The 13,762-nt window shown below is 42.0% G+C and overlaps 1 protein-coding gene across 1 annotated transcript in view; it reads right to left on the bottom strand.

Annotated features, from left to right (window-relative positions):
• LOC139216334 (myocardin-related transcription factor A-like) overlaps positions 1 to 13,762 on the bottom strand; it is a 32,006-nt gene extending 18,244 nt beyond the window's left edge. The window contains exons 1-3 of the mRNA XM_070847428.1: positions 13,758 to 13,762; positions 13,495 to 13,663; positions 5,001 to 5,136 (exon numbers count right to left, since the gene is read on the bottom strand). Of these exons, the coding sequence (XP_070703529.1) occupies positions 5,001 to 5,136; positions 13,495 to 13,663; positions 13,758 to 13,762 (310 nt within the window). The remainder of the gene's footprint in view (positions 1 to 5,000; positions 5,137 to 13,494; positions 13,664 to 13,757) is intronic.

Here is a 13,762-nt window from a genome sequence, read left to right as displayed (position 1 = left end):
TACAACCGTTGTGTCAAACACTACAAAGGGAAAAGAAGCACACATACGTGAGCACACACAAACAGGAACAACCACACCAACAGTTTCCTGTTTGATTAAATAGCAGCGCGCACACTTTACTGCTGCGTTTCTCATGCCATTACCACAGAGCATTCTACATTCATACGTTTATTGTACCTTCAACCGGCAGGGTTCAACACAGAAGCATCACTGAGCTCCTGAGAGTATTTACATTTTGAGGTCATGCCTCCATGTTCGTGCGCTCAGAAAAGCAATCAAACTTGTTCTGATTCGCCATTTTCTCAGATGAAAAACATAACTGCAAAAAGTTGTCAGGACCGAACTCCCAAGATGAAAATAAGAATTGCCAGGAAATTATCTTCTGCAGATCAGCAACGGCTGTACATCTGGGTCATGAAATCAGCACTGAAGTGTAACAAAAAAGCAAAAAACTGTTTTTGGTAGAGGTTGTTTTTTTTTTTGTTTTTTTTTAACACCCATCCGCAGTTAGAAATTAGCTCACACCACAGCACCGCAGGGCCGAGTTGTGGCACAGCAGGTTACATGTTGTGACAACTACCAGTAATAAGAATCTGATGACCTTCCTCAGGGTGTAAACCGTATGTTGCATGTTTATATATATATTTTTATATTCAACAACATTACAGATACTAATTTTGTACTCATGCACAGCTAAGTGGGCCAATTTCTGACTCTGTTGTAAGGACCTTTATGTTTTTATGTCTCACGTCGCGTCATAAGCCAGGTCATTTCAGTCTGATCAGAGCTGATGCGAAAGGACAAATCCATAAAGTCAAAATTTACTGCTGCCCCGTCTGGGCAGAAGTCAACCTCCCCGGTGACATTCAAACTGTAGATCAGCTTTCCTCGGCACAGCGTTTCTACACCGTGGGCTGAAACCCCACAGTGGGACACCTGATCAGCAGTCAACTTCATTAAACCAAAAACTGTTCTAGAATTACATTTTTATAAAAGACAACATATATGCATACAAAGGCACCGTTATTACATTCTTTTTAAGCAGTGCTTCTGTGTGATCTAGCATGATCTACCAACCCGTTTTGGCAACTTGGGAGCAACACTGGCATTCATTGTAGTTGTGAGTCCAACATTCGCTCTCTTGTAGCTCTGTTTTGGTCTCCACCAGTTCCTAAAGCAATATATATATATATATATTGATATATATACTCTTAATCAGCTAAATACTCCACTTTTCAGTCGCTAAATTTGTTTGCTGTTTTGTGCTGGACAGGTACTGAGCAGTGGGTCTTTCAGAGCTTTTTAGCTGAGAACAGCTACGACCAGAAACTCTGATTAAAGCATTTTGCATTCTTTTGGAAAACCAACAGAATAACCTGAAAGATACACTAAAGCTCTGTTGAGCTGAGTTACAATTTTCTGTCTCCTATTATCCATTGCCCAAAATACTGTTCATCGCTTCGAGGTCATGTTTGGGTATTAACAGCTCAGTTAATAATTACTAATGAGCTTATAATTTCTTAATTGTCCACATTAAGGATGAGACAAGCTGATTGCCCGGTGAGTCCCAAAGTTGGAATTATATTAAACTGATACTATGAATGCACTCGGCAGTATGTGTGGAACTGAGCAAAATCTCAATTTGACTCTTTTTTTTTTTTTCTGAGAACCTGCACTTGAACTTCTCATCTTCTTATTTCATCCTCTGGTCCTCTTTCCATCTTTACACAAAGAGATATCACCTCTCAGATAGCAAAAGCATGACTCTCTTCTTTGCTGTCAAGTCAACTAAAAAAAAAAGCTGGCCTGCTCTTTCATTAATTTCTCCCCACATGCCCCTTAAATCTCACTTACTCGCACAACAGCATGAAGAGCACTTATCTCTCTCGTGCATCTGCCCTTCTTGTTCCTCTTTTTCTGTTATCTCAAGTCTGCATAACTATACACTCTGTATTTCAAATGTGTGTTTTTCTGCACAGTAGAAAAGATCTGTGTCTTTTGGTGTTTCAGCACTGCGTACTTCAAGTTGGTAATAATGAGAGCGGGCTCTGCCGCTGTGACCAACTGCAGGCAGAATCCTCAGACAGTCGCTCAGTGTGTCCTACAGTAGCCCGAGATAAAAACATTCATACTCCTTTGATTTCTGTGATGAGGACGTGGCTGACGCAGGATGGTGCGGTTTCTCCCGTTGGCAGCAGGAAAGATTTAACTGGCTTCTGCAGGCAAACACGGGCAGACTAACAAAACAAACACTAGCACGGATAGTCATTACAAGCATGCACAATATTTGCAAACAGACACAGGGGTTCACATTAAAAGGCGCACAAATAAACACACATATCTTAATGCCTCCACTTACAGCTGCGTGGTGTGAACACGCAAACGAAATTATTAAAAACAGGCCCACGCACGCTCAGATGATTTGTGCCAACAGATGACAGGCAAGTGATGCAATGTGCTGATACAGAATCTATTCTGGGAAAGTGTGCTCATTGCTCAAATGCCTCTGCATAACAGCAAGTGAAGGTTCACTCAACAACAGTTTAATGCACACATCTAAGACCATAATTGTCCTACATACAGGAATCTTAGATTGCATGCACAGAAGTTTAAAAAAAAAAAAACAATGTAAGAATGTGAAAAAGTATATCAATTGAATCCACAATAACAATTACTGGATAACATTGAGCTGAATGGAAAAATTCATTTCAAAGCAGCTAAAAATTCTTATTCTTAGGCGCTTTGATTTGTGGCTAAACTGCAGGCCAACATCTACAAGCTGCATACTTCCTCCAATAGTGAGCAAGCTTTACCTCCAAGGCCAAGGAGCATCCCATATTACATTAGTGTTGTTTTGTTGGGTCACAGGTTCCATTAAACTAGCACATCCACATCCACACCTTACGCTTTAGCGGCTCTGTGTCATTCCGTCTCGTGATGTAATCTTGTTTTTCTGAGACAGTGTTATTATAATCAACATTAAACGTGAGACATGGTGTTAGATACATGGACAAAGCAAGATTTATGCTTTACTGATTCTTTATTTTCAGAGCCAGGCAGCTGAGCAGGGAGGTATGAATGAGACCGCCACGTTTTTCCTCGTCATATTTTTGACACTAGGACTAAATAACTCCACGCTGCAGATCAAGAACTTTTATTTCCGTGTCTTCTCTGGATCATCGGCTAGTGAAATGCTGACTTTCTGCCCGAGAAATCATTTACCCATCGCGTGCATATTCAAAACTTCTTCTCGTTTTACTACGACCATCAGTAACAGTCGGCCCAGCCACCACGTTTTCAACCAACTCCTGAAGTTAGCGTTAGTTTAATTAGCTTGGCAGCGATTTCTTTAATCCTACACATTTCTTTCATACAGGACGCAGTAAATCACCTTGACAAAATGCATTAATAAAAGGTCCGACACTGGTCTTATGCTGAAAACTACCAAGCGGGGATAAGACAGGTGTATACAGCATGTATTGGGTCGACACACCAGGCTTACTGCTATGAAACACATGTTGCACAAGAGTGTGCACAGACGTGTTTTAGACAACTGAACTGAAAATCTCTTCCGTGAACTGTTCAAAATGTTTTCCTCCCTCAAGCAATATTTCAACTCGCCTCCATGTTCAGGCTCCATCTTTTCAAGCTTCGACTCTTTTCATCCTCATCACTGACGTCTTTCTCTCAGCTGCATCTCTCTGTGGCTGCAGTTTTTCCTTTAGTTTCCTTTCCCCCTCCTCTCCTGGGAGACGCACGATGAGCTGAGCCTGGTGATATCAGTGCCGTCTTTCAAAACACTGCTTCAAATGGATTTTAAGCACTTTTCTGTGGACTAGAATTTGTCACATCTCCTCTGACCCATGTGGATTTACTGAATCTGTTAGTTTAAATTTTCATGGTCCCATTATTTAAATCATGCTATAAAAGTGCTATAAAAGTCAAATGTACTTCCTTTGCTGCCTGTTTCTGTGTTGGATTTTTTTTTTTGTTTTGTGTCAGCGTTTCAGTTCTCACCTCACGCTGTAGTGGAGCACTTCCTGTACTCTATGGCCTCTATTTCTATCCCTCACCTGTGATACTCATTACTCTTGCCCCTCACTCGCTCACTCAGCTTTCTATTTGAGTCCTGGTTGTAACCTTTTGGAACCCAATCCCTCTAGATGGCCAGCTGAATTAAAATGAACATTACTGTAAATTGCCATAACACACACACACACACACACACACACACACACACACACACACACACACACACACACACACACACACACACACACACACACACACAGAGGAGATGTGAGAGGTGTAATTCTGTCATTACGCTAATTCTTATTGCATTATTCACTCTAATGTGTCTCTCTGTGGAAAGAAGTTAAAAGAAAATCACAGTGTAGTACATACTGTATCTGTAACAATCAAAATCCTGTTTGACAAGCACCTATTTCAGGCATATTACCACAAAAAGTATAAATGTCAGCTTTAACAAACGGAATTAAAAAAAAACCTTTAAATCTTATTTTGGATCAATCTGTCATTAAACAGTTAGACTTCTCTGGAAGTTTCTTGGGGTTCGCAGAGTTTGCCCTTTCCTAAATCAGCCCAGACTGCTCTCAGTCCAGCCACTTTAACCCACGCCGCTACAGTCAACAGGTTGCTGAGTTCAATGTACTCAAGCCAAAGTGTGTGTGCAGTGCCCGGCCTGGCTGAGCCCCAACTGTAATCCAGCCGCTTGAGGAGTATTTGATCCACTTAACACCTGAGCCTAAAAAATAAACCAGGCCTGCGCACTTAAAACAGCCGACACAGTCTTTTAAATGGACAGACACTTGCAAATATTGCCAGAGTGGACATTTTTCACCTATTACTGCATTTTGCAACAACCAATGACATCAAAGCATTAAGCCAGGAAGCTAGCTATATTTTCAAAGCACTGCATGTGGTGCACATATAAATCTGCACGTTCTGTACGCACACTGGAAACATAACAGGTGTCCCACCTTGTCTGAGACTCTGACAGGCCTGGCGTTTTAATTCAAACCGTATGGCCGTCTCATCCATGTTCCTGCTGATTGGCGGAGGCCTGAGAGGGGCAGGGTCAATGCGGACACAAGGCAGGTGTTCCAGCATGGCGGACTAAACTGTAATCAGTCAAACTAATTAGTCTGAATGAGGCTCCGTGAAACAGGCTCAAAGAAAACAAGGAGCGGGAGGTCAGCTACAGCTTAGTAGTCCAGGTGTTGGATTTGTGCAGCGGTCACACGTCTGTACATCCACAAAAAAAAAAGAGGACTTAATCCTCTTTGACAAGTTGCTGGATATAGTTATGAAAAGAAATAATGTGCAAAATTTCTCAAATCAGAGACTATGAAAAACAAAATTTCCCATCGCTTGTTTTGAAAAAAAGTTCTCCTTAAATGCATCAAAGTAGTGAGATGAAAAAACAAAAGTGTGTGCAAAGCTGCTGTGTGAGAGCTACTGCACGGCTTTAGAAGAGCCTCTGCTGCATTTGCTGCAGCTACAGGACTGACTGAGACGTGTGTGTGTGTGTTCATGTGTGTGTCAAATGTCAGCGAATCCGTGATCAAGCACAGCTGTCACACTGTCACAGCTGTTGTTGTACTCAGTCATTCAGCCGCTGACAGACACAAACAGGCGCACACGAGGACACACACACACACACACGTTTTAAGCACAGCCCCCTTTCCTTCTCACCAATTTCCTCCCACTTAGCACTTCTGATCTGAGCTCAGTGTGGTGTCAGTGATATACACCTGCGAGAGCACCTCTCTGCCGTTATGCCCTCAGGCCTAAAATCATTACACACAAACAAACACATGCTGCCACTCTGCATGCCCACAATGTTTTCTGTGCGCTTTCTACTTTTTTCGTTTGGCTGTCTTTCTGCCAAACTGTCTGCCTCTTTTTTTTTTTTTTTTTTTTCCACCTGCTTCTTGTACAATGTTCGCAGGAGGCTGTTCAGACTGGTCTCGTGCAGTTTAGCACACTGTTGTTACAACTTGGGCAGCACCAAAGGCTGTCAGGCCTTCTGAAATGCAGACATTCACCTTCTGTCGAGCAAACTGTGCCGTGGTTCATTATGAGAACCAATATTACTAAGAAATGACGCTAAGAGGTGACAAAGTGAAAGCAGCATGTCAGCAGTTTGCACCATGTACGCATGCTCATTAGCAAATGAAATGGATGTTTTTTTTATAGACTTTCAGCACCTTTTTACTTCCATTCAACCTGTCATAATAATTTTTTTCCCCGTCTATCACCTACTGTCTTCTAAAAGAAACATTCGTAACGAGAGCCAGAAGATCAGAACGAAGCAAACACGCCCTAACGTATAAAGTTTAAGTCTTTATTCCTTCAAAATGGTACAATGATTTTTAATGTAGGGTACACACATAAGAAGAAATTAAATTCAATATTAAGAGCCTTTTTTGAGAAAGACCACAGGTCACTGCTGTACTTAGCCATTGTGGTTTTGAACAAAAAAAAGAAAAGGTATAACTGTATTTACCAGCTGATCTGTCCTCTCTCTGCAGGTCAATAAAATACACCTGCCTTTATCTCTCTCTTTCAGCTTCACTGTCTTCTCCTCTCCCTGCCTGTGTGTCGGTATAAAACACCTGCTCTCGTCCAGTGACAGTTTCATTCATCTCCATTATTAAGCCTCTGTCCCTGATGACATCAGATTATATGACATGACATTAAAGGTGAGAGGGCCCTTTCAAGGTGAAAAAAAAACTAAGCGCTCTCCTCTCATCTGTCGCTTAGCTTCACAATGAACCAGCGGTGCCTGTCATGTTCACATTGTGGTGATGAAAACACATGGTGTAGCGGTGGCAGTGCTTCAAAAACAAAACAAAAAAAGTGGTGAGCTCACGGTGAAGTGCATGCTTTTGTAAATTATTTGGTTATCAGTGACTCTATTAGGGGCATAACGGATTGTTAAGTGAGCTGATGCACACAAACAAGAGTCTGTGTGTTTGTGTGCACGTGTTAAATATGCAGGATGCCGTGTCTGTGGGCGCATTTTGTATATCAGAGGGTGTTAATATGCAAATGTGGTGTCCCCAGGCAAAGAACTCTTCAGTCTGACAAGAGAGGGGAAAACGAATCAGGACTCTGATCCGCCATTACTCCAGATAAGGCCCCAACCAAAACGCTGGCAGGGATAATCCCACTTTGCTGGGTGTGTGTGTGTGTGTGTGTGTGTGTGTGTGTATATTTGTGTGCATGTGTGCGGTTGTTTATTCTCAGAAACAGCACATCAACGTGTGACAATGTGTTCACCTCTGTGCATCACTAGCATATCTGTTTCATTTATGCATCAGCGAGAGTATCAATGTATCTAAAGATGTGTTCGCACGTCTTTATTTGTATGTATCTGACTCACTTAAGCCTCATAAAATGTGGGCTCATATCAGTCGTAAATGCTGAGATAAAAGCCCACAAATTGCTAAAAGCTCCAAGTGGACTGTAAATCTCTCTCTGTCTCTCTCTCTCTCTGTCTCTCTCCCACACACAGAGCTCGGTCTTGCTGTATCAGCTGAGGCAGATATTAATCACAGTTTATTAATAAACAAAAAGGAAGTTGCAGGTTGTAGCAGTAACGCTTCAGAAGCCATCAAAAGGTTTGGATTATTCAAAAGGTCCCATATTCTGCTCATTTTAAAGCTTGTATTTGTGTTCGGAGGTCCTACTGGAACAGGTTTGCATGGTGTAATGTTAGAGACACACTGTTTTTGCCATAGCAAACATGGCTGCTGCAGCTGTCAGTCTGAACGCTCCGTTTTAGAACAACAGAACAATCTGCGCGTTTTGCTCTGGAGTTAGCGGGGGGGAGGGGGGGGGTCAATGGCGGACAGGGAGGTGGAGTCGGGAGGTTTACAGTTGCAGCGACAGTCGGCCTGCTGAAGGCCTGGAGGAGGTCACATGATCAACATCATAAGAGGAGCAAAATCTAAACAACATGTTTTCGCACACATTTACTGAAAAATGGAGCAGAGCAAATGGTCTTTTCTCAGAGGTTGGCAATCCAGGCAGACCAGGGACATATGTGTCTGTTGAATTTTGCATAATAGGGGACCTTTAAGGTCAATACTGTAGTTAAATGCTGAACTTCCAAATCGCCTTCTGTTTTCAGGTGCGGTTGCTCTGGTCCTGAGCAGGTGAAAGTGGTATTTCCTCTCATATCTGTACAACTACTTAAATTTCTCTTCAGCTGCTATATGACAGAGGAGGGGGGATGGCGTTGGGGGAGGCACAGCTAACCCAGCCTTCACTACCACCTGAAAACAGGTGTTTGTACACAGGGAGCCAGCAGAGCGATGAACGTGAGTGAGAGCTCTGCAAAACTTAAAAACTGACACCTATCCCATATTTGTCGAGACACTTTGCTAATTACCAAAATATCAATGTCATGGTGGCACTTGAGGAAAAGTCAGGGTATCACTAAAGTCAGCAAGATTCATCCTTGAATGTCTGCATCGAATTTCACAGCGATCCATCCAATAGATGCTGAGATATTTCAGCCTGGACCAAATTGGAGCTTTGAAACTTCAAGGACCAGGTTTAAATTCTGAATCATTTTCTGCTTGACACTTGGGCTTGACCTCTTTAGCCTGCAGAGCGTCTGGCTCTGTGTTCATCGCTGTCTCACTGTCATCTCCGAGGAGTGAGTCAGTGGATCTATTAAAAGGATTTGCTGTTATGTCACTGAGACAGAATGATGAGACTAGAGGTCAAAAGTCATTGCCAAAAGTAGCTGCTGTAAACTAATGTGTCAGTGTGTGTTCATTAAAAACTTGACTCAATACTTCAGAGAGAGCCCCAACGACCCTCTGCTCAGCGATACGCAGGAAATCAAAGCAAGGCAGCAGTATGAGGAGGAATGGTTACACAGCATCAAAACATTAAGCTAATGCCACTGGGAGCTGGATACACTTTATTTACTATGTCAAGACCACAGATCTAATGTTAGAGGAGAAACAGTTTGAAAATTCATTAAGGTTTTTTAGACTTTATGTTTTGTGTCACAAATAACTTTTTTTTTTTCAATGGGTAAAGCATTAAAATTAGCCCCAGTGCATTTCATTTTCTAATGACTAAGCTATGGCAGTGCATGTTATTTTCATTCATTCTCATTGTTGTTTATTGCTACACAGCAGCCTCATCTTCAGTTTCATCACCTTAGCTCTTCCTAAAACAAGACAAAGCTGTAAACAAGTGTCAAATTAACTGCAGACCTATCTCCTCCTCCCCCTGGTGGAGTTGCCCTGCATGTAACTGTAAGGCACCACCACCCGCCACCCTGGGGCCGTGGATGGTGTCCGTGGCGGATGCTAACCTCAATGCTGTCATAACTGCGCCTATTATTTTATTGATTTGTTTTTATTTGCCCAGTCCTCCCTCTTTCACTTTCTCTTATTGTTTCATTATCAGACATGCACACTTACACACACACAAACACATGCACAACATAACGCCCCCTTTGCAACAACTACTTATATATATCATATTAAAAAAAAATCATGTCTCTGTCCTCTTTATTTTCTCCTTATTTCAACATAAAATCTCCATCTAAGAAAGCATATCACTATTTTTTTTAAAGCTATTGGGACTGTGGCATTCACTATGTTCAGGCTCCATACAGAGAGCACAGTTCTTTTAGATTAGCTGTTGACTCAATCATCTCCTCACTATCCCCTTCACATCATCTTTTTTTCCCCAACAGGCCACTTAAAAAATGTTATTAACTATCATTAACTAAGTTATTAACTATTGATTGGCGTGTCAGCCAAACTGAAGTCAGCGTGAAAACCAAAGCCAGAGTGAGTTAGGTCTCACTTTGCCTGCAAACTATTAAAAATAATGGGACTATATTTTGATTCCTCTGCAGCAGCGGAAGCACAATTCATGTGTTCTGGGTTACTGTGTGTCAAAAAAACCCAAAGTTTATTCAATAGATTTTAACCGTGTGCTTTGTCCCATGAGCCTCTCTGCCTTTGGCCTTCATTTGAACTCTTCTTTTAACCTTCTATTTTATTCCCTGCAGTTTCTCCATTTCCGCAGCCGTTCCCTTTTCTTCGCTTCAGAATCAACCCCCACCCAACCAGCCGACCCTCCTCTGATATTACATCTCTCTTTCCTCTTAACCTCTGTACACACTCCAACTGGTTTAAGTAGCAGGACCAGGTGGCCACATCGCTAAATCCAGAACCTCTTTATCTGTGCACACTGGGGCGAAGGCTGCACACGCCTCACACACACACACACACACACACATATACAGAGGGGTTATTCATGGCTGATTAATGAGATTTGAAACTGAACTTGAGTCCATCAGATGGCATGAATTGTTATAACCAGACGTGGGGGGTTCACTTTAGTCTAGTTGAAGTACTTGTATTAGCCAGAAGGTGGGGACATGCAGAATTTTAAAATAGAGGGCTGCATCATGCATTCCTATTTATCACATTACTGACTCAGCTGTTTACTCACTGTAGCAGACTGGGGTGTCACACTACAGGAAAAAAATATGGCTCAATACGTATCACAGCTTTTAGGCTTATGGTCGGTATGTTTTCGGGACAGCAGGGAAAAAAATAAATATAAAATTGCTTCTTTTTTTTTTTGTAAATTTAACGATGGTTTACAGATCAAACTATGGCTCTTTCTACTGGCTGCAATCTACTAAAAATAAAAAAGTAAAAGTTATCTAAAAGTAAATCAAAATAAATATTCTCTATAACAAATAAAAAGTGTGGCAAAATGAATATTCATTCAAGAAAGTTAGCAAATTAGTAGTACTTTAACTGTTTTGTAGTCATGGAAGACAATAGCTTGTGCTTGTTTAGAAAGAGCTGGTATGACTTGCTGGCAGAAAAATGCGGACGAGCGGGAACTTTGTAACGCGGCTATTTCTTTCAACATGTATTTACAAGTTGTGTTCTCTACAACGGAGTTTGACTGCATATCCGCAGCTACAAAGCCACCAAAAGGAGTTTGTTGTTGCTTTGGCTCGGCCTAAATTGTAAGCGAGACATGGCATCGGGTGGCAAGCAGCACATTGCCTTCGTCTGATTCGCCTGTCTTAGCCTGTCGTCGTTGTAGTTAGCTGAGAAACCACAATTTTCCCACACAAGAGACTTTTCACGATGCTGGAAGATGTTAAAGATCTGGTTTATGTTCCCCATAACTATGACGATGGGCTACCAGCAAACTATCTGTGGCATGTGTGTGCATGTGCAGTAGTCAGAACAATACTTGGGTACACATATGTGCTGACCCAAAGGCCCATACTGAACATTTTCACCCAAATATATCCCTAATAAGCTGGGTGTGTCAGGGCAGATTCTGAATTTAATTCTTCTTCTACTCTGGGTAAAAGTCTCTCTTTGAACAGTCGTGATTATGAAAAATTGGGCTCAGATGTAAGGAGTCATTCACACCTGGAATCAAAAGGTATCCAGATGTGGTCTGTCTGATCCGATCACAGTCTGATCACAATGCAGTTACGCAGGTGTAAACAGACGGTCTAATTGAACCCATAGCCTTTCTCTTCCTGGAATCTCAGCCACACGTTCAGAAGCAGCGTTCAGCCCGAATGACTTGCAACTAACTTGACTATAATATTTTTCCATCAGGAGAAGAAAGACAGAGCCATTGGGAGTTGACAAGTAGAGCCATCAGACAGTATTTGCGCCCTTAGAGCCAGCACATACCGTCCAAAACCAAATCGCCGACTGTTTGTCGGATTCTGCTGCAAACAGTAGAGCAAATAAAGTTTTGGTGTTTATGACAGTGTTGGTCTTTGAATCTCTGTGAATGTTTAAGCTTTAGAGAACTCAACCAGTACCCAGCTAAATGATATGCATCTAATATGAGATGTTTTTGCACATTGGAATGGTACATATGATATGTACAGTATTTGCACATTTGCCACTGGCATGATTGCTGTAACTCCACAAAAATGTTGGCATCCTAAACGTAGAAGCTATGGTTGCTGTGCTGTTTTCACAGATGAAATGCAGATTTCTCTAGCTGGAGGCATTTAGCTGAGTGTCTTGTTGTGGGTGCTTGGATTTGACGCGGTGCAGTACTGCAGAGAATGCTGGGTATTACATTTGCAACTGAGCTACAGATGAGTGCCATCAAAAACACTGTGTATATTTAAACGCGAGTCGCTTTTAAGATCGAAACTGTTCCGTTATTTGGAGTCCTGACTGATGCATCTATATTGAAATTGATGAAAAAGTAGCCCCATGTTAGGTAGCAAGAAATGAGTTAGACGCAAGAGTCTTTGTGATATTTATAGCTCCGTTCTTCTGCTTTTTCCATTCAGTTTTACATGTGAGCATTTGACCAATTAAAGTAAACTCTGCAGCCGAAATAAATATTTAATTTATGCTGAGAGATCCAGATAAATCATGATAAAAAGACAAAGGTCACGGTGCCTTAAGTGTAAATCATTTTCCACTGAACGGATAAAGCTTTATCCACAAGAAAAACACCCTCTTTCTCTCCTTCTCTTTTCCTCAGAGGGACACAGCAAAGGGATCTTGTGTTTTGTGTTTGTGTTTCAGAAGTGCAATGTGAATACATCTGCTACATGGTATGGATGTATGTAACTCCACATGACTACATCGTCTTTGTCGGGAGTTGAAAGCAGTCTTATTAGTGATAATGTATGTTCTTCTTCTGGCTTGTCTCCAGCTAACCAGGGGAACCTTCTGATCTATCTGTATGTATATAGGTGAGAAATACAGACATGATATATAGTTTATATATAAAAAGACATGAAAGTCGATATGTAACTATGGTTACCTTATGTCATCATGCAAAACCCACCAACCAGATGTTCTGCACAGCCTGTCTTAGAGACACAGCAGGAGCAGACAGAAAAAAGCATCATCCTACGAGCTGTGCCTTTAAGAACCTCCTCAAGTAAATGATGTGTTTAAACTTCCACCCAAACTTCCAACGCAAGTTTAGTGCTTGGGACAAGTCTAAAGTCAGCTTTGTTGTTTGAGAAGTGCACTTGACTGAAATATTTTGCACTGGTTTTAGGGTCTGCGCATTTGGAAGGTGACGCTCGCTGTTTATAATGGGGTAATGCGAGGGGAGACCTAGTATGTCAGAAATGTAAACTCCAGCAGCAGCTAGCGGCTCTGCAAATACTGGAAAAACCGTGACGCGCAAACACCCTCTCTCCCTCTAGCAATGTTTGCCTCTTTGCATCTTTAAACAGCTTGACGCACAAAGAAAATAGTCCCCAGTCGTGTTCAACAGATAAATTCAGTCAAATGGGACCATGATCTGGTTTTATTTGCATGTTTGCATCCAAGTGTGAGTTTTTCTTGCTCCTCTGTTGTAGTTATTTTGCCATTTGATGGACAGAGCGTGTCTCTGCTTACGTAAAAGCTGCGTCGTTTAGTTCAAGTGTAAAAACTGCCACTTACTGTTCCTCCTCTCTCTGACCGGCAGCAGGTTGGGGTCAGGCTGCAGGGACAGCTCGCTCAGCTCATTGGCCACCGCTTCACTCTGAGGGCTGGGGTGGCATCCCCAGATGGAGGCATCTGTATTTGGTCTCTCTCCAAACTTGGTCTCCATGGTTACCGGGGATTCAGAGCGAGGCTCGTAGACAGACCTGGGAGGTGAAGAACGACATTAACACACACGCTTTGAATGGGGCTGAGTTTCACGGCAAAATGTAGCACCAACACCCATAAAAACTGCATTACCTCAT

Source organism: Pempheris klunzingeri, chromosome 17 (assembly GCF_042242105.1).
Source record: "Pempheris klunzingeri isolate RE-2024b chromosome 17, fPemKlu1.hap1, whole genome shotgun sequence".
Taxonomy (NCBI): Eukaryota; Metazoa; Chordata; class Actinopteri; order Acropomatiformes; family Pempheridae; genus Pempheris; species Pempheris klunzingeri.
Note: the sequence above shows the minus strand (reverse complement) of the source record. Positions and strands in the feature narration are given on the sequence as shown.